Source organism: Erpetoichthys calabaricus, chromosome 6 (assembly GCF_900747795.2).
Source record: "Erpetoichthys calabaricus chromosome 6, fErpCal1.3, whole genome shotgun sequence".
Lineage (NCBI taxonomy): Eukaryota > Metazoa > Chordata > Cladistia > Polypteriformes > Polypteridae > Erpetoichthys > Erpetoichthys calabaricus.
Window position 1 is genome coordinate 5694343 of NC_041399.2, and position 22288 is coordinate 5716630.

Genomic DNA, 22288 nt, shown 5'->3' on the forward strand with positions numbered 1-22288 from the left:
TAAATGGAAACAAGTTAGACAGAGAACTGCTGGCTTCTTTGTCATTTGCTTCTTATTGCTAACTAGCTGTGTAAGGCCATGCTGTAAGAAGCCTGGGGTCCTAGAAACTATTGAAATCGTCAGAAAAAAAAATTGAAATGTCGAGATGTCAGGTAATTGAAAGGAACGTCTCTCTCCTTGGAGGTTTCGTTTTGCTGATGTGCTCGCATCACTTGTGCTTTAGCAGCTGAGCGACTTTGTCTTTCTTCGGAGGTTTCGTTTTGCCGACACGTTGGCCTCACTTGTGTTATTAGGGGCTAAGTGAGTTTGTTTCCTTGGATGTGGAGCCCTTACCCCAACTCCACCTCTCACTTCCGGGCCAGACAGACAGACACACTTCCACGCGTAGACGTTCATACTGTATATAAGATAAGGAGCCATGAAGAACAGTGAATGCAGCTGTTTAAGACTGAAATAAGCCATTAAGGGAGGGGAACCTGAACAAGCGAGACCACTAAAATGACACTTGAGCAATGTAAGAGCCATTTTTCTAGCTATATAAGATTCATAAATATTTTACTAGACAACAATGCATAATCTACAGGAGGTTCCTATAACCCCCATAAGTAGAATCGTATTGGTGTATTCTTGCCATTTCTATCTGACTAAACATTATTCTTCAGTTAGTGACCAGCCTTGCCATGTGTAAGGTGTAGAGGGCACAAGGTTTTAAACCTAAAGGTTTTAGTGTATGTGGACACTAGGGGCCGCTGTTGCCCCGCTAACCTACCAGACAGACGGCCAGGACACGCGTATAAAAGCACCAAGAATATTCTTTAATAATATTCTTCAAATAAAGTGCACAAAGCTCCACAAACTCCACAATTCTTCTAATAAATCAATAATCACAATGATCAATAACAATAACCAATCCTCCACTCCCAGCATCTCCGTCACACTACCTTCCCAACTCCGGTTCGGCTTGCTGGTATTCCCAGAGTCCTTTTATAGTCCATGAACCGGAAGAATTCCTTCTCCGGGTCAAACGCCACATCCTCCTTCATCAAGTATCCCAGAAGTATTGAGGGCTTCCGTCCTCGTGACTCTGAAGCTCTTCCGGGTTAGTGTAACAGTAATAGTCCCCAGGTTCTTGGTGAGCTCCCCCTGGTGGCACCCACGGCATCCAACAGGGCTGAAGAAACGGACTCTATGTCCCATGTTGCCCTGAGGGAATCCGGGGAACCATTTCCGTCCAGGGGAGCTGCCATCTAGCATCCCGGGGGATGTAGTGCCCTGAACAGGCTGCTTTTCTTCCTTTTCTCTGTTGAGGGACATCCCGGCCAGACTGAAACGCCTGCCGTCCATCACAGTGTAACTATTTTTTCCTTGATTCTTGTGTGGATTGTTTGCTTTTAACTTTCACTAAATATTTTTAAAACGAACTTTTGGACTGAGAGATTTCCTTCGGCACGCGTTTTACCCGTGCTCAATCTCACCTTATACTTCGGCGGCTACAAGCAATAACTGATTCATTAGCAATAATTGACTTCTCATTAAGAAACTGCAGCCACTGCGGCCGTCCAGGACTGACGTTGCCTACCCCTAGTCTAGAACCTCTTCGCTATTTAATCCCATTTTGTTTGTAACCCAATTGTTTCCCTTTTAGGCGCCGCTGTGTTCAGTTTTTAGTTTCTGTCGTCTCCATGGAGGTCTTTCCCAGAATTCCCAGGGTGCATTTATTTTTGAGGTTCATGTGGTGGTGATCCCGGGCTTTTCTCGGGTATGTGAGCTTGATGGATGAGCCTTGTTTCGCTCCATTAACAGATCGTTATTTAGTCCTCCTGGTTTTTCGAATCCCCGCTATTGTTTTTCTTTTTTTTTGGCTGTGAATTTATTATCCATTATCCGTTAAACTTTGCAGTCACACCGAAACAAATCCCGCTAGTGGAACTGATTACAGCCACAGAATCTGCTATCAGAAACAACAACATTGCTGATTTGGAAGCAGAACAACTGCGGATAAAAGTTTCGGCATGTCTCAGCAATGCAAAACCCCCTGCATCCAATATCAGCATTGAGGAGAGGAAGGCCCTCACGGCACTCAGCAAGGACAACAACATCATCATCCTTCCAGCGGACAAGGGGAGATGCACAGTTGTGCTAAACCAGACAGACTACCATGAGAAAATTTTGTCTCTGCTCAGTTTCAAAAATACTTATGAGCCCTTAAAGCGAGATCCAGGTAGTGGTTACAAGAAAAAGGTGATAGATTGTCTTAAGCAGTTAGTTCAGGACAATGCTATTGACCGGACCACATACCACAGATTATATCCAGGGGATTCTACACCAAGTCTTTATGGTCTACCAAAAATACACAAACAGGGTGCTCCTTTAAGACCCATTGTCTGCATGATCAATTCAGTCACGTATAACATCTCCAAGTTCCTGGCCGCTGTTCTTAACCCGGTGGTAGGCAGCTCAAAACACCACATTCAGAACACATTGGATTTCGTGGAGAAAGTGAGAGAGGTCATTATGGAGGCAGAAGAAACCTTGGTCTCATTTGATGTTACATCTCTATTCACTTGTGTCCCAGTGACTGAAGCAGTGGAGGTAGTACGTAAGAGATTACAGAATGACCCCACTCTCAGTAAAAGAACCTCTCTCAACGCAGACCAAGTGTGCCTGCTTTTGGAACTGTGTCTTCAATCCACATATTTCATATACAAAAGCCAGTACTACAGGCAGAAGCACGGGTGTGCCATGGGTTCCCCTGTTTCACCTATAGTAGCGAATCTATATATGGAAGAAGTGGAAAAGAGGGCTCTATCATCCTATCCTGGAACTCCACCGAGCCATTGGTTCAGATATGTGGATGACACTTGGGTGAAAATCAGATCTCAGGAGGTACCACAGTTCACAGACCACATTAACGGGGTGGACAAACACATCAAGTTCACCAGAGAGGATATGGAAAATAACAAGCTAGCCTTCTTTGACTGTGAAATTTCCATCGTCAACGGGGGACATTTGAAAGTGGATGTGTACCGTAAACCCACACATACGGACCAGTATCTACGGTTTGACTCTCACCATCCACTAGAGCACAAACTAGGTGTCATTAGGACTCTACAACACAGAGCTAACACCATTCCCACAGACTCAGAGGCCAGGGAAGCAGAAGAACACCACGTTAAAAAGGCCCTGAGTAAATGTGGATATCCCAGCTGGTCCTTTGTCAAAGTAGGGAGGACACCTAAAGAACGCTCCAAGCGATTCATGAGAGAGGAAGGACATCCACTGCCTAAGCGAAAACCCTTAGTGATCCCGTATGTGTCAGGAGTATCGGAACAGCTGAGGCGCATTTTCTCGAAACACCGGATCTCAGTGGCTTTCAAACCCCAAAACACGCTACGCCAAAGATTGGTCCATCCCAAGGATTGGGTCCCACGGCACAAACAGAGTAACATAGTTTACGCAGTTAAGTGCCAGGAGGAGTGCCGTGAATTGTACATCGGGGAAACCAAGCAGCCACTGGCTAAGTGCATGTCACAACACAGAAGAGCTTCCTCGTCAGGCCAGGACTCCGCAGTCTATTTACATCTACAGGATAGTGGTCACTCCTTTAAAGATGAAGAGGTGCACATCCTGGACAGGGAGGAGCGCTGGTTTGAGAGAGGAATCAAGGAGGCCATTCACGTGAAAAAGGAACGACCATCTCTGAACAGAGGAGGGGGCCTAAGGGTACATCTGTCGCCATCTTACAATGCTGTGATTGCAGCCATTCCTCAACCCTCTATGAATGGTTCACACGTCTACTAATCAGTGGACAATTTGCATATCACTGATCAACTGGCCCTTTGTCAATGGTGCTAGTCTCTGTGATTAAGCAAAGGTACTGTTTATAAGGTTGGGGAAACCTGCAGTCAATTGAGACTGACGAAGAGACTTGGATAAGTCTCGAAATATTTCTCCCACTTAAAAACTTTGTCCAGATGAACAGAATCAAATTTCTAGGACTTTGACTAAAGATCTCTTTGACTCCCGGTTTTGACTTTTAGACCATAGCCCCTAGTTTGATTTACATTTTTCTTGGTTGTTTATTTATTTATTTATTTTTATAACAACAACAACAACATTTATTTTTATAGCACATTTTCATACAAAAAGTAGCTCAAAGTGCTTTACATAATGAAGAAAAGAAAAATAAAAGACAAAATACAAAATTAAAATAAGACAACATTAGTTAACATAGAAAGGAGTAAGGTCCGATGGCCAGGGTGGACAGAAAAAACAAAAAAAAACTCCAGACGGCTGGAGAAAAAAATAAAATCTGTAGGGGTTCAAGTCCACGAGACCACCCAGTCCCCTCTGGGCATTCTACCTAACATAAATGAAATAGTCCTCTTTGTAGTTCGGGTTTTTCACGGAGTCACTTGATGCTGATGGTCATACAGACTTCTGGCTTTTAATCCATCCATCATTGTTGGGACATCATGGTGCTTTGGGTAGATGGTGGTGGCGCACGCCACCACCAACAGGACACCGGAAAAGGAAACAGAAGAGAGAGTAGGGGTTAGTACAGATTTTGATTGAATAGTTATTACAATGAATTGGATATACAGAGTATCAGGATTAAATTACAGTGAAGTTATGAGAAGGCCATGTTAAAGTAATGTGTTTTCAGTAGTTTTTTAAAGTGCTCCACTGTATTAGCCTGGCGAATTCCTACTGGCAGGCTATTCCAGATTTTAGGTGCATAACAGCAGAAAGCCGCCTCACCACTTCTTTTAAGTTTTGCTCTTGGTAAGTCAATAGTTAGGCTGCAAATCATGTTGGGTACAACATCGGCACCCCGTCTACATCAGTCGACAACACCTCGAGGACGAGGATCACTTCACCTACCTCTGTAGCACTATGGAGACAGACTCCCTATGTCGGGCTGGGAAGGCGATGGCTGTTAATGTGCCACTTGGGGCCCATCTGGAATATACAACAGCAATGCCCCACTAAATGAAATTTGCCTTCTGAATTCCATTGTAATTTCTACCGCTATCTATGGCAGTGAAATGTGGAAGGCGACTGCAACCATCGCAAAACGCCTGAAGGTGTTAGAGCAACAGTGCTTTATACTGTGACCACGTCAGAAATGAAGAAGTATGTCATCAAACCACCAGTTGCCCTCTAGTTACAGAATGCCAGTTCCAGGTCGTGGGCCACTTTCCCTGCATGCCCTCAGAACCCCTACCAGAAGTGTTCATGCAGTGGACACCAGTGCATGGGAAATGGAAGCAGAGCACCTAAGGTAAATCTGGCGGTGCACCGTTCTCCAACTTGGTACGGGATGAAACTGCTGCTGACCGAGCTCGATGGCAATTACTTGGCGCCCAATGCGCCACCCTAAGTCTAAGTAAGTCTTAAGATTATGAGTCAATATACAGTAGTTTATACTTCCGATACTGATGCTCTGTGTAAGAAAGGACAGAGCCGGTTATACTTCTTTAGAAGGCTGGCGTCCTTCAACATCTGCAATAAGATGCTGCAGATGTTCTATCAGATGGTTGTGGCGAGTACCCTCTTCTACGCGGTGGTGTGCTGGGGAGGCAGCATAAAGAAGAAGGACGCCTCATGCCTGGACAAACTAGTGAGGAAGGCAGGCTCTATTGTAGGCACAGAGCTGGACAGTCTGACATCTGTGGCAGAGCGACGGGCGCTGAGCAGACTCCTGTCAATCATGGAGAATCCACTGCATCCACTGAACAGGATCATCTCCAGACAGAGGAGCAGCTTCAGCGACAGACTGCTGTCACCGTCCTGCTCCACTGACAGACTGAGGAGATCGTTCCTCCCCCAAACTATGCGACTGTTCAATTCCACCCGGGGGGGTAAACGTTAACATTATACAAAGTTATTGTCTGTCTGTATACCTGCATTGTTATCACTCTTTAATTTAATATTGTTATTATCAGCATGCTGCTGCTGGAGTATGTGAATTTAATAAAGTATCTATCTATCTATCTATCTATCTATCTATCTATCTATCTATCTATCTATCTATCTATCTATCTATCTATCTATCTATCTATCTATCTATTATATAGTGCCTTTCATATCTATCTATCTATCTATCTATCTATCTATCTATCTATCTATCTATCTATCTATCTATCTATCTATCTATCTATCTATCTATCTATCTATCTATCTATCTATCTATCTATCTATGGTGTTACAAATCACTTAATGCCTTGTACTGGAGTTGTGGTATGTATTGGTTTGAAGTTCAAGTTCAAAGTTTATTGTCATGTTCACAGTTTCACGTTTCCCTGTACAATGAAATTCTATCTTTGCTGTCCACACCAAATGACAAAACCAACGTATAAAGATAAAGGTAAATGATAAGTAGCAGATAGATAATAAGTAACAGAGGCAGCATAAAATATAAAAACAGAATAGAAGTATAAAGTGTAATGTGCAGGTAGGTGTGTGATGGACAAGTCCAATACAGTTGTGTGAGGTCAATAGAATGAGGTGGCCCACGGTTATAAACTCCAGTCAGTTATTTAGGAGTCTAATGGCCTTGGGAAAGAAAGAGTTCTTTAGCCTGGAAGTCCTGCATTTCATACGTCTGTACCTCCTGCCTGAGGGTAGAAGTGTGAACAGTTCGTGTTGGGGGGTCCCTGAGTGATCGAGGCAGTTCTCCTGCAGACTTTGCAGTTCTAGATGCTCTGCAGAGAGGGCAGTGGAGTCCTGGTGATCTTCTCTGCAGGCGTTTGCGGTCCATAGCAGTAGTGTTGCCATACCACACAGTGATGCTGCTGGTCAAGATGCTCTCAACAATGCAGTTATAGAAGTTGCCGAGGATCTTAGTAGACAAACCAGACTTCCTCAGCCTCCTCAGAAAGTACAGCCACTGTTGAGCCTTCTTGACCAGCTGTGTGGTGTGAAGTGTCCAAGTGAGGTCCTCACTGATGTAGACGCCCAGGTATTTAATGCTGCTCACCCTCTCCACTTCAAGCCCTCGGATGAACAGTGGCTGGTGAGGTCTCCTCTCACTTCCTCATGTCCACTATCTTGTCTGTGTTGAGGGTGAGGTTGTTGTCTTCACACCTTGACATCAGACTGGCCACCTCCATCCCGTAGGCCACCTCATCCCCTCCAGTGATGCGTCCTGTCACTGCGGTGTCGTCTGCGAACTTTAGGATGATGTTATCTTTGTGGGAGGTGACACATTCGTGGCAGTTTGCAGTAGTTAAGGGACACAGGATCCCTGCTAGTGCAGACATCTGCAAATATGTTTTAGACCCATGATATGTTTTATGGTATACTAACCGTGCCCTGCAGCTCCACCTGCATAGAAGTGAAACAGGACAGTGAGGAGGGCCCTGCCCGGCTCCCCTCTACTGACATCACGCTTCCCCCTCCCCTCGGCCTGCAGCCTCTGTCTCAGATTAGCGCGAATATGTCGCTCCGGCAAGCATACTATGATTCTTAGCACGATGAGAGAAGTCGCAAAATCAACCGGAAAGTTCGAGAAAATTCTAGAAAAAATCCAGATCTAAATCCATTAAATAGTGCTCTCATTCGCTCGCTAAGCGGAGGTAAGGTACACGCCTAGAGGCTGGCACGTGAGTGAGGAGGGCCCCGCCCCCTCTCCTCAGTCTCTCTCGGATTTGCTCGAATAAATCGGTACCCCAAGTGAACTATGATACTTAACACAATGAGAGAAGTCGCAAAATCAACCGGGAATGTTCAAGAAAGTTCTAGAGAAAAAAAAAAAAACATCTAAATCCGTTGTCTTGTGTAAATCAGACGGACAGACAGATTTTATATAGAGAAAGAGATTTTACATTTATTACAAGAAACATGAGATGTGCGCAAGCAGATCATTAATGTGAAGCTGTCTGTGGCATCCCCCAGACAAAGTGAGTAGCTCAGCTGTTCTTTTAATGAGCTGTCTTTTTCTTTTTTTTTTTTACAAAATTTAACTTATTGTGATATATCTGTGTGTATATTTATGATGGTAAATGACAAAAGTGATTTAATATTACAGATGAACCAAACCACCAAGCACAACACGATAAACACTCGTGACACAGTCCAATTTCGTGGATGCAGGATGGTGCCGGTGTGGTTATGAAATGAAATGTCCCGTGAACAGCCTCTTAAAAGTTAGGTAGTTTTGTCCTCCTGTGATGCTGTTCTAAGTGACGCTATGTAATATTTGGTAGAGCTCCCCAGACAAAGGAAGTCTCCAACTCAGATGAAATTCTTTGTGATATTGTAAGTTGATGTTACAATACTGTAACAGTGGGTAGCGCTGCTGCCTCGCAGTTGGGGGACCTGGGTTCGCTTTCTGGGTCCTCCCTGCATGGAGTTTGCATGTTCTCCCCATGTCTGCGTGGGTTTCCTCTCACAGTCCAAAGACATGCAGGTTAGGTGCATTGGCGATCCTAAATTGTGCTTGGTGTGTGTGCCCTGTGGTGGTCTGGTGCCATGCCCAGGGTTTGTTTCCTGCCTTGCGCCCTGTGTTGGCTGGGATTGGCTCCAGCAGACCCTCGTGACCCTGTAGTTAGGATATAGCAGGTTGGATAATGGATGGATGGATGGATGTTTTCATCTTCCACACCATCACCACCAACTGTTTCATCAGAGTCTATTGATATGCATTTAACCAATTTTCATGTGTAACCAATCGAGAATTTTGCCGTTAATTTGTTTAACTTCCTCATTTCTCGGTGCCAGGATTGCCCGTGTACTCATTTCTTCTGTTGATAACCCTTCGTGATGAAATTTTTCAATAAGATTTGGACATAAAAGTCTTCTTTAATTGGGAACTCAAAGTGAGGAAAACGTTTATAAGAGCTGAGAGAGCAGGAAGTGTGTCTGACAAAAGCATTCCTACCAATGAGAGGTGAGAGGACTGTGGGCGTGGCTGAATATGGCTGAGAGGAGGGCGGGACTTGAAAACATCTCATGGCCAAAATCTCGTCTTGCCTCAGGATTGTTTTATATAATAGAGAGATATTTCGTATTGTATTATATTCAGGATGACTTGTGTTCTGTTCTGTGTATTTTATTATATTGACACCCACTGCACGCCCAACCTACCTGGTATGGGGTCTCTCTTTGAATTGCCTTTTCTGAGATTTCTTCCAATTGTTCTCCCTACATGGGTTTTTTTCCTTGTCTTCTTAGAGAGTCAAGGCTGGGGGGCTGTCAAAAGGCAAGGCCTGTTAAAGCCCATTACGGCCCTCCTTCTGTTAATGTTGGGCTATACAAGAATAAATGGTATTGTTTGTTGTAAGAGAACAGACAGTCAGTTATTTGCTAACCCACTTAGTTCAGAACAGGGTCGCGGGGGTGTTATAGTAGATTTTGTTATTTTTAATGGCACTGTTCTCTGTGCCCACTGTTATGGACTCATTCATACAGGCAGACCAAGTATGGTACACAGGGGGCACAGCCTCTTCATTTAGAATTGCCGAGCCAAGCACAGGACTAGAGAGCCTAAAGACAGACTAGTATATATTTCTGTCCTCTGTCAGCACATTATCCTTGTTGGGAGAATGAGAACTGTATGTAGGCATTGTGCTATTCCTGTATTTTTGAAGGTGGGGTTTGAGTCCTTTCCTGTCCTTGTTTGGATCCAGAGAAGGAGCCTGCACATGGAGCAACCCGAATATAAGGATGGACCCACGGCCAACACTTTGAAGCTGCCGGGTGGAAGATTAGATAGATAGATAGATAGATAGATAGATAGATAGATAGATAGATAGATAGATAGATAGATAGATAGATAGATAGATAGATAGATAGATAGATAGATAGATAGATAGATAGATAGATAGATAGATAGATAGATAGATAGATAGATACTTTATTAGCAGACTGCTTTGGTCAAGCTACCCACATGCCTAATATGTCTGTCATAAGCTTCCCGTTTGTAATACCGCTTAAACCCGTCAATAAAGAGCTAAATTATCCTTTTTACTTCTCGTGTAATCTTGTAACCGTCTTATTGCATGCTGGAGGGGGATAATACCTTTTTATTTATAATTATTTAAATTCAGGTTAATTAAAACGTCGCAATTCAAAAGAACACATTACCAGAGAGCTAATGCCTCTTAAGGAAACAGGGGGTCTGTTGGAGCCTATCCCAGCTAACAGGGAACAAAACCTGGACAGGATGCCAGTCCATCGCAGGGCACACACACACATACACATGTCACTCGCCAGGGCCAATTTAGGATTCCCAATCCACCTAACTTGTATGTCTTTGGACTGTGGTAGGAAACCAGAGCACCAGGAGGAAACCCACACAGACACGGGGAGAAAATGCAGACTCCACTCAGGGAGACCTGGGACACGAACCCTGGTTTCCTTGCTGTGAGGCAGCTGCGCTACCACAGTGTCATTGTGCCACCCTGAGAGCAAACAGACCATGATAAAGAGTTAGGGCATCACCCTGGTAACCTTGTATAATTAAAATGCAGCCTCACAAAAGAAAGCAAGCAATAATTTCGGAAATGTCTTTCCAGACGCAAGTTCTAAAATGTTTCAAGATGGCGGATCTTCTGGTCTTAAGTCCTTCCAGCAGAAAGAGGTAGGTCTGGTCGGATGGACACCAGAAGTGACATCAGAGGTGTTATAGCTGTCGATTTTCCTGTCTGCAGAGGGATTAAGAGACAAGGCATTAGGACACAGCGCCAACCCCTGGAGCAGCAGGGAATTGCAATCACCAGAGCCCTTAAGCTGTCCACTCTGCGCCCATACATGACAGTATACATTGTCCTTGGGTATCTTGAAAGGCGCTTTTAAATAAAAATGTATTATTTTTTATAAATCTACTGCCTCACAGTAACAAGACTAGCGTTCATGTCCCGGGTCCTCCTCTTGTGGCGCTTGCATATTCCTCTCATCTCTCCGTGGGTTTCCCCCACACAGTCCAAAGATATGCAGGTAATATTGACTGATACAGATGAAAGTGGTCCTAGTATGTGTGTGTATGTGTGTGTGTGCGTGATTGTGTTCACCCAACGATGGTCTGGCACCCTGTCCAAGGATTGGTCCTGCCTGTGCCCTCTTCTTGCTGTGCCCCTGCTGCCCCTTCACCCCGCACAAGATTAAGCGAGCTTAGAAAGTGGTATGGCATGGTATGACCACAGACCACAATTATTTTTATTACTAGCATACGGCGGTGTAAGAATAGGAATGGAAAATGGTGAGAAAGGAATTCAGAAATCAAGAAGAAATAAATACTTTTTGAAAGACGCAGTCGTGCCCAGGTGTTTTGGTGGAGAAGACAGATAATGAGTCGAAAGATCTAACCGTAGAAAAAGCCACGTACAACTGACCATGGCTGAAGACAGGTATCAGGTCTGTGCTCTGCTCTTTGGGTATCCGACAGTGCATGTAGAATTTCCAGCCAAGCAGGATTACATGTTCCATCCATCCATCCATCCATTGTCTCCCGCTTATCCGAGGTCGGGTTGCGGGGGCAGCAGCTTGAGCAGAGATGCCCAGACTTCCCTCTCCCCGGCCACTTCTTCTAGCTCTTCCGGGAGAATCCCAAGGCGTTCCCAGGCCAGTCGAGAGACATAGTCCCTCCAGCGTGTCCTGGGTCTTCCCCGGGGCCTCCTCCCGGTTGGACGTGCCTGGAACACCTCACCAGGGAGGCATCCAGGAGGCATCCTGATCAGATGCCCGAGCCACCTCATCTGACTCCTCTCAATGCGGAGTAGCAGCGGCTCTACTCTGAGCCCCTCCCGGATGACTGAGCTTCTCACCCTATCTTTAAGGGAAAGCCCAGACACCCTGCGGAGGAAACTCATTTCAGCCGCTTGTATTCGCGATCTCGTTCTTTCGGTCACTACCCATAGCTCATGACCATAGGTGAGGGTAGGAACATAGATCGACTGGTAAATTGAGAGCTTCGCCTTGCGGCTCAGCTCCTTTTTCACCACGACAGACCGATGCAGAGCCCGCATTACTGCGGATGCCGCACCGATCCGCCTGTCAATCTCACACTCCATTCTTCCCTCACTCGTGAACAAGACCCCGAGATACTTGAACTCCTCCACTTGGGGCAGGATCTCGCTACCAACTCTGAGAGGGCACTCCACCCTTACATGTGATTACATGTGAAAGTGATAAATAAATCAGGTTTTCCGAATTTACATACTATGGCCGTGGCATCCTGATAGTTTTGTTGCATGTATCTTGGACTTCCTGGAAATGTGGATGGTAATATGATCATTTTGCCTACACGTATGTTGTTATTTTCAGCGTTTGCTTGCAGTGCGTCTGATAGTTCAACACGCAGATCTTGTTGATGTAATCTGAGATAGTTGAGACGCACGCCCTCTGTTTTAACATACGCATCTACGACGTACTGTTGGAACAGTTTGCCGCTGGAGTGCAAAACACTAAATGTATTCGTCTTTGCTGATCTGTACGCTTAAAATTGGTATTGAGTAAGCCTTTTTCGCTTGGCGGTTCTTTTATCGGGAACATATTGTAAAGCTTTGTGCCAGCCAATGTCTCCATAAGGGAATAAAAATGAGTAAACCATAGGATCGCAATTCATATTGAGCGTGGAAATCTGTTTACAGGAGTTGCCTATGGGATAGATGCAGATGTCCCTTTCGGCAGGCGGTTCGCCATCTTCTCTGACGAAAATCGCTGCAACATCGGTGTGACATGTCGGGGCATCGTATTGTCGTAAATCCTGCCTAGGGTCTTCCTTGAAAACCATTCGTACGGATGCTGTTGGATTGGACTGAGCGATTTCATGCCTGTGTTTGTATGATTTAGCGAAGGGGTTGATGGTTCTGAGCATGGAATCTAGCTGGAGAAGTACATTTTCGCTGCATGCAGAGTTTGCTTTATTTTGTAAGCGTACTTCAGTAGCTTGCGCTGTGTCAAAAACATACAACTGTCCATATCCTGGAGAGGTAGAAGGGTTAGTGTATAGTGGAGAGATTTGGTGATAAATTTGCCCGTGTATATTAAAACAGTATGGTCCGTGACCAGTAGGTTGAGTTATCTGTGCACCCATGGAAGCAAACGCTAGAGAAGAGTTGTATTCTCGAATGTGTTCACAATAATTTTTAGCTTCTGATGTTTGCTGTGTAAGAAGCTGTTGTAAAGACACAGTTGGCTCCTGCAAAGGTGGTAAAGCTACTTTACCGTTGTGGCAGCACCTCCAGTACTTGTTGGATGTATTACGCTCAGCAGGCCAGTATAGTGCATGGCCGTGTTTGAACTGCTGGTCTGGAGTCCTAGTGTTGTACTCTTGGACGGGAAGACAGGAATGAGGTGAAGAAGTACCTGTGGTAACGGGAAGAGGATTGTGTGTATGTCTGCTGAGACTGCGTTGGTTTGGAAACGTTCCTTTGCAGATGTCGCATTGCAAGAGTTGTGAATGAGTTTTGTTGTGTTTAGTCAGACAAAGTCTGTGAGAAATTCTTCAACTTTTTCCGTAACAAAATTAAAGATCTAAATAATTCAACTAACATAAGTACATCATCTGTTTATATCTGAGAAAAGCACTATATAAATGTAATGAATTATTATTATCTCTCCCTGTTTTCCCACTCCATCCAGCTCCTTCTCTAAGTTCTCACCAGTCACATCTGTGTTTGTTAATAACCTGCCGACTACTTGTGTACTGGACCCCATCCCCACCACACTACTTAAATCCTGCCTTCATGCCATAAACCCGACTGTTACAACAATAATAAACTCATCCCTCGACACTGGCTTTGTGCCGCTCACTTTTAAAATCGTTTCTGTAACCCCCATTTTAAAAAAGTCTGGTCTTGATGCTGACAATCTTAACAATTTCCGGCCTATTTCCCACTTACCTTTCCTGTCAAAAGGTCTTGAGCGTGTTGTAGCTTCCCAACTCACTAACTTCTTAACCTCTAATAATTTGATGGAACCCTTTCAGTCTGGTTTGAGGGCACAGCGCAGCTGTGAAACTGCTCTGCTAAGGGTAACCAATGATTTGCTTATGGCTGCAGACTCTGGACAAACCAACATATTCATTCTGTTAGACCTCAGTGCAGCATTTGACACTGTCAGACATGACATTTTGTTGTCTAGAATGGAGAACATGCTGGGTATCTCTGGCACTGCCCTCCAGTGGTTCAAGTCCTGTCTGACTGATAGGTAAGAGTTTGTTAGTCTTGGTAACAGCAGATCCAGCACAGTGCCAGACACACAAGGAGCTCCTCAGGGTTCTGTCCTCGGCCCTCTTCTCTTCTGTATTTATATGCATCCCCTTGGCCATATTATTCGTAGCTATGGACTGGGTTATCATTTTTATGCAGATGGCACTCAACTTTATTTCAGTGTTAAAAGTGGAACTTCATCAGAGCTTTCTCAGCTCACAACCTGCCTCAGTGAAATTAAAACCTGGATGGAGCAGAACTCTTTAAAATTAAATTGCAACAAAACTGAACTCCTGCAAATTGGAACTAAAGCGCCACTTAATAAAATGAGCTCCTTCCCAGTCCATCTTGGTGGTGATCTCATCAGACCTTCTTCTGATGTAAAGAATCTCGGTGTCATTTTTGATTCCTTCCTCTCTTATTCCGCCCACATAAATCACATTAAGAAACTTTCTTACTTTCACCTCCGTCACGTATCCCGTGTTTGCTCCTTCCTCTCCTTTTCTAATGCTGAGAAACTTGTCCCTGCTTTTATCACATCCCGCATCGATTATTGTAACTCGTTGCTGGCAGGTGCCCCTTCTAATCTTATATCACAGCTCCAGCTTATTCAAAACTCGGCTGCAAGTCCTTACATGGACCAGCGACAGCGAGCACATCACACCCATCCTGCTCCACCTTCACTGGCTCCCTGTGTCCTACAGGATTGAATATAAAATCCTACTAATAATTTACAAAGCCTTAAACAACCCTGCGCCAAACTACATCAGTGACCTTCTCCATCACTATGTGTCTGTCCACCCACTGAGGTCCTCTGATTCTGATAATCTTGTTGTGCCCCACACTAATCTACACTCCATGGGTGACAGCAGGGCCTTCAGCTGTATAGCGCCCAGACTCTAGAATGACCTACCGAAATTAATCAGGTCAGCCGACTCCATGAATTCTTTTCAAAAACAACTTAAAACTCATCTGTTCAGTTTGGCTTTTAGCTCTACTTGACTTTATTATCCTTCTCTCAGTTTACCTCCATGTCAAGATGCTCATGTGACCTGTGTGTGTGTGTGTGAGACCATCAATTAGTGTATGTTGTCTGTTAGGCTTTTCTCTGAATTTACTATCTTACTCTTTATTTATTTATCTGATTTAGTACAATGCTATATACTGTATACCCTGCCATTCTTTCTTAAACTCTGTAAAGCGCCTTGAGCATGGGAAAGGTGCTACAGTCATGGCCGGAATTATCGGCACCCCTAGAATTTTCCTTGAAAATGTACCATTTCTCCCAGAAAATTGTTGCAATTACACCTGTTTTGGTATCCACATGTTTATTTCCTTTATGTGCATTGGAACAAAACAAAAAAAGCCAAATCTGACATCATGTCACACAAAACTCAAAAACCAGGCTGGACAAAATTATTGGCACCCTCTACTTAATATTTGGTTGCACGCCCTTTGGAAAAAATAACTGAAATCAAGCGCTTCCTATAACCATCAACAAGCTTGTTACACCTCTCAACTGGAATTTCTGACCACTCTTCTTTTGCAAACTGCTCAAGGTCTCTCAGATTTGAAGGGCGCCTTCTCCCAACAGCAATTTTGAGATCTCTCCATAAGTGTTCAATCGGATTTAGATCCGGACTCATTGCTGGCCACTTCAGAACTCTCCAGCGCTTTGTCTATCTATTTCTGAGTGCTTTTAGTGGTATGTTTGGGGTCATTGTCCTGCTGGAACACCCATGACCTCTGACGCAGACCTAGCTTTCTGACACTGGGCCCTACATTGCGCCCCAATATCTTTTGGTAGTCTTCAGATTTCATGATGCCTTGCACACAGTCAAGACATCCAGTGCCAGAGGCAGCAAAACATCCCCAAAACATCTTAGAACCTCCACCATGTTTGACTGAAGGTATTGTGTTCTTTTCTTCGTAGGCCTCATTCCATTTTCTGTAAACAGTAGAATGATGAGCTTTACCAAAAAGCTCTACCTTGGTCTCATCTGTCCACAAGACGTTCACCCAGAAGGATTTTGGCTTCCTCAAGTACATTTTGGCAAACTCCAGTCTGGCTTTTTTATGTTTCTGTGTCAGCAGTGGGGTCCTCCTGGCTCTCCTGCCATAGCGTTTCATTTCATTCAGATGTCGATGGATAGTTCGAGCTGACACTGTTGCACCCTGAGTCTGCAGAACAGCTTGAATATGTTTTGAAGTTGATTGGTGCTGTTTATCGACCATTCGGACTATCCTTCGTTACAGTCTTTTATCAATTTTTCTCTTCCATCCACGTCCAGGGAGATTAGCTACAGTGCCATGTGTTGTGAACTTCTTGATTATGTTGCGCACAGTGGACAAAGGAACATGAAGATCTCTGGAGATGGACTTGTAGCCTTGAGATTGTTGATATTTTTCCACAATTTTTGTTCTCAAGTCCTCAGACAATTCTCTGCTCATTTTTCTATTCTCCATGCTTAGTGTGGCACACTCAGACACACAACAGAAAGGTTGAGTCAACTGTTCTCCATTTTAACTGGCTTCAGGTGTGACTGCTATATAGCCAGCACCTGTTTCTTGCCACAGGTGAGTTCAAAACGAGCATCATATGCTTGAAATAAAACGATTTACACACAATTTTGAAAAGGTGCCAATAATTTTGTCCGGCCCATTTTTGGAGTTTTGTGTGACATGATGTCAGATTTGGCTTTTTTTCTCCGTTTTTTCATGTTGTTCCAATGCACATAAAGGAAATAAACATGTGTGTACAAAAACATTTGTAATTGCAATAATTTTCTGGGAAAATTCCAGGGGTGCCGATAATTTCGGCCATGACTGTATATAAATACAATGTATTATTATTATTATTATAATTATTAAAGTGACAGACGTAATGCGTGGGGCCAAGTACCTGCAGTGGTCTACGTGTCTGTCTGTCTGTCTCTTCTGTCGCCACGCTTATTACAAAGTTGTGCTACTGAGCTCCTGAATTACTATCGGCAGTTTTATCTTTCTATTTTCTTTCAGTGTCAAGTCTCTTGTTCAGTTTCTTTTGCTCTCTCCGCGCCCTTTCACATTTACTTTACGTATTTGTCTAACACAGGATGAGGAAAGGGGGACATGGCAACCCCAGCCATTTTAAAATTCATGGACTGGAGGAACTGGGTGGTGGGCTTTGAGGAAGATACCCTGTGGCTGTGAATTTCCCCTTGACATTAATAAAGTTTATCTAATTGAATTTCCAGCTTGCGGATTTCACCAAACTTTTTTAGCGAGTTCTCCCCAGATGCGTGTTCTCGTTTCTAGAATCACGTCAGGCCCCACAAGATTAAGATAAACCTAACGGGCACGTTTTTTTAGATGTGGGGGGAAATGTCATTACAGGCTATGGACTTTAACACCTGGGCTTGGCTGGGCTTTGACCACAAGTCCCCCGAGCTGTAGGCCCACTGGTGTGCCGTCACTAAAAAGCCTTTTTTAATTTGCTGTTTATGGATTATAGAAACTGACCAATAACAGATTAGACCCTCACAGGTAACTGAGGATTTGTGGAGCTTTACGTGACCTCCATTATTTGATGCATTTGCTGTCTTCTGTATTTGCGTGTTTGTTTTGAACGCCTCTAATGTGTGTGTCTTAAGTGAGATCGCATTCGGACTCCTTATTCTGAAAGAGGATTATGGGATTTGCAGCTCTTCTGGCTAAGAGGATAGGAGACGCTCTGGAGGCCAAATCATGGACAGCATTTAGAAGAGAATTAGCATCTGCTTGGGGTTCAGATAAAACATTCAACTTTTATAAACCCAAGTGAGCCTTCGACATCCAGGTGCACTGTAGGCTTTCATGTCAGCTTTAAGTGCAAAGGTGTCAAAGAGAGGAGAAAATCCCGAATTACTGTGACACCACAGGGAGTGTTTGAGAAACACTGAGCTGGGGGTCCAGCTCATATGGTTCGAAGGGCCCTAGTTTAGGGTTTGCTGTTGCACTCCTGCTCACCAATGCCTCCTTTTTCTGCTTGTCTCTTCTCTTCTAGGCAAAAGGACAGGCCCGGTCGACCTATCATTAATGCGTTTGCAGATGCTCACCTTATCGAGATTGCAAGACGCTTCAAAGAAAGGACTCAGCTATACAAGGAGAAGGTAGCGGACAAATATGCAACGTCTCCGGAGCCCAGCCCTCCACCTTGTGAGTACAGCTGAAGACCCAGAGGTGCGAGTAGGAAGTCAAGGAGGTCTGTAGTCACAGCCACCTTGGGGTTTGAAAGAAAGAGCTCGGCTAATGGTGACAAGGCTCACTGTGCTCCAGTGCTCCTCAGAACGCTTAAAGCTTAATCCTCATGCCTTGATCTGTGCCCCCCACAGGAGGTCTACAGAGAGTTCCTTGGACTTCATGCCTTGGTTTGTGTCCTGACAAGCAGTGTGACTTGTAGGACCTTCTATACACAGGGACACATTTGGGCCTTTCTAACTGATGTCCAGTCGATTCAGTTGGAGCCATAGGTGGGCTGCAGTCAGTTCTAGACACAACTCAGGGACAACTAAGGCGAAAACAGGATGGACCTGAGGAGATTCTGGAGTGTCACAGCCAAGGGTTCGGAATACTTCTGGGAATGAGAGATTTCAGTTTTGATTTAAAAAAGAAAATGTTGACCTTTTTGTTTTCACTTTGTTATTAAGGGTTACTTGAGTGGAGATTGTGTGTAAATGTACATATTTAAAAATGAAATCTGCAACAGTAAAAAGTGTACAAAAGTGAAGGGGTCAGAATGATAGATAGATAGATAGATAGATAGATAGATAGATAGATAGATAGATAGATAGATAGATAGATAGATAGATAGATAGATAGATAGGAAAGGCACTATATGATAGATAGATAGATAGATAGATAGATAGATAGATAGATAGATAGATAGATAGATAGATAGATAGATAGATAGATAGATAGATAGATAGATAGATAGATGTGAAAGGCACTATATAACAGATAGATGTGAAAGGCATTATATAATAGATAGATGTGAAAGGCACTATATAATAGATAGATAGATAGATGTGAAAGGCATTATATAATAGATAGATAGATAGATAGATAGATAGATAGATAGATAGATAGATAGATAGATAGATAGATAGATAGATAGATAGATAGATAGATAGATAGATGTGAAAGGCACTATATGATAGATAGTGTGAAAGGCATTATATAATAGATTGATAGACAGATAGATGTGAAAGTCACTATATAATAGATAGATACAGTATGAAAGGCACTATAAGATAGATAGATAGATGTGAAAGGCACTATATAATAGATGTGAAAGTCACCATATAATAGATAGATACAGTATGAAAGGCACTATAAGATAGATAGATAGATAGATGTGAAAGGCACTATATAATAAATAGATACAGTATGAAAGGCACTATAAGATAGATAGATAGATGTGAAAGGCACTATATAATAGATAGATAGATAGATGTGAAAGGCATTATATAATAGATAGATAGATAGATAGATAGATAGATAGATAGATAGATAGATAGATAGATAGATAGATAGATAGATAGATAGATAGATAGATGTGAAAGGCACTATATAATAAATAGATAGATAAATAGATAGATGTGAAAGGCACTATATGATAGATAGATAGATGTGAAAGGCACTATATAATAGATAGATACAGTATGAAAGGCACTATAAGATAGATAGATAGATGTGAAAGGCACTATATAATAGATGTGAAAGTCACCATATAATAGATAGATACAGTATGAAAGGCACTATAAGATAGATAGATAGATAGATGTGAAAGGCACTATATAATAAATAGATACAGTATGAAAGGCACTATAAGATAGATAGATAGATGTGAAAGGCACTATATACTGGATAGATAGATAGAGAATGCACTATGTGATAGATGGATGGATGGATTTAGTGATTTTCTTTCTATTTGAACTTAATTTGAATTTACTTTCATCAGCACCAACATGCTTTTTAGGAGCATTTGATGACATTTCTACTACTTTTCCTCACAGCATTGTTTATTTATTTTTTTAGCTCCTGAGAAAAAGAAAGAAGAGACAAAAAAGGAAGAGACAAAGGAGGAAAAGAAAGAAGAAGAAGTCAAGGTGGAGGAGGCAAAGCCGCCAGAGGAGCATTACTGTGACATGATGTGTTGCAAGTTTAAAACTCGACATGCTAAGGAGAAGCTAAAGCTGCTTCAAGTCCCCAAATCTCTTGACGCCTATACAGGTAGGTGTAAGCGTGGGAGTCGAGTGCCTGCTTTAGTGTTCCCACATAGAGGGGGTTCCTTTTTGTTTGGTGTGTCTCCTTTGATGATTGTTATGTATTAGTACCAATACTTGTGGCGCAGATACATGGCTGGTAAATGTGGCCTCTGTGTCCTTAAACAGGTTTGCATGGATGCGGAGCGGCTTGTGGGAATTGCAGTGTGTGGTTGTAGGCAATGAATGTATAAAACCAGAAGAGCAGGACGTGTCTGGACTTTTTCGATTGTTTCTCTTCATAAACTCAATCATCAGCAGTACCCAAAAACCCTTTAATGAACTGCATATTTGCAGCAGAAGTGAATTTGGCATGGCCATTGGATACTGGGTTTGTGGTGGGCAATTTTCCCATTCCTATCTGCAGTTGTTCTGTGTGGATGAGATGCTTTCATACAGCTCTAATATGCCCTCTAAACTCTGGTGGTAGGAGTACGTTACATTATTCATTTTTTCAGGGAGAAGTTTCCTAAACATTTTGAATACACAATGGGAAGGATTTAGGAGTCATAGTGGACTCTAAGCAATTTTTTTGAAAATGGCTTCCTGAAAAGTTTTTGCTGATTGTGACAAATACCTACTGGGTATGCACAAATCTAGTTTTGGTTTAATTGCATCACGTAGGATGGAGTGCCCTCTCAGGGTTGGGAGCGAGATCCTGCCTCAAGTGGAGGAGTTCAAGTATCTCGGGGTCTTGTTCACGAGTGAGGGAAGAATGGAGCGTGAGATCGACAGGCTGATCGGTGCGGCGTCCACAGTGATGAGGGCTCTTCATCGGTCTGTCATTGTGAAAAAGGAGCTGAGCCGTAAGGCAAAGCTCTCAATTTACCAGTCGATCTATGTTCCTACCCTCACCTATGGTCATGAGCTATGGGTAGTGACTGAAAGAACGAGATCGCGAATACAAGCGGCTGAAATGAGTTTCCTCCGCAGGGTGTCTGGGCTCTCCCTTAAAGATAGGGTGAGAAGCTCAGTCATCTGGGAGGGACTCAGAGTAGAGCCGCTGCTCCTCCGTATCGAGAGGAGTCAGATGAGGTGGCTCGGGCATCTGATCAGGATGCCTCCTGGACGCCTCCCTGGTGAGGTGTTCCGGGCACGTCCAACCGGGAGGAGGCCCCGGGGAAGACCCAGGACACGCTGGAGGGACTATGTCTCTCGACTGGCCTGGGAACGCCTTGGGATTCTCCTGGAAGAGCTAGAAGAAGTGGCCGGGGAGAGGGAAGTCTGGGCATCTCTGCTCAAGCTGCTGCCCCCGCGACCCGACCTCGGATAAGCGGAAGAGGATGGATGGATGGATGGATGGATCACGTAGGAACTCTGAGAAATAGACATTTATATGTTTACTGACAATAACGTATTTAGTCACGTTTTATGTTTCGCATAAGCTATTAAATTCAACAGAATTAAAAGTGTTTTGCTCCTGATTTTCTTTTGTATTCAATTTCTGGTGTATCACGTTGCAGTGTCCAACAGTAGTCAGCAAGCATTGACAGATTCCAGTTGCCCTGGTATCATCTCTCCATCGTAGCAATGTCCTGGTGAAACCTTTCACTGTGTTCATCACTGACAGCACCGAGATTTGCTGGGAAGAAGTCCAAGTGTGAGTGGAGGAAATGAATCTCGAGTGACATGTTGAACTTCATTGTCTTGTATGCTTTGAGAAGTTTGTCTACCAGCTGAATGGAGTTTGGGGCTCCGTAATTGCCCAGAAAACTGTCAACAACGTCTTTGAAGGTTTTCCAGGCAATTTTTTTCCGGCCCAACTAACAGATCTTCAAACCGCTTGTCACTCATAACATGTCTGATCTGGGGGCCAACAAAAATGCCCTCTTTGATCTTGGCGTCAGT

General features: G+C 43.6%; 1 protein-coding gene across 1 annotated transcript in view; it reads left to right on the forward strand.

The window, feature by feature from the left end:
* Window positions 1-22288, forward strand: part of LOC114653854 (cyclic nucleotide-gated cation channel beta-3-like) — a 170871-nt gene that overhangs the window by 40013 nt on the left and 108570 nt on the right. Inside the window, exons 4-5 of the mRNA XM_051929250.1 lie at window positions 18181-18332; window positions 20214-20408. Of these exons, the coding sequence (XP_051785210.1) occupies window positions 18181-18332; window positions 20214-20408 (347 nt within the window). The remainder of the gene's footprint in view (window positions 1-18180; window positions 18333-20213; window positions 20409-22288) is intronic.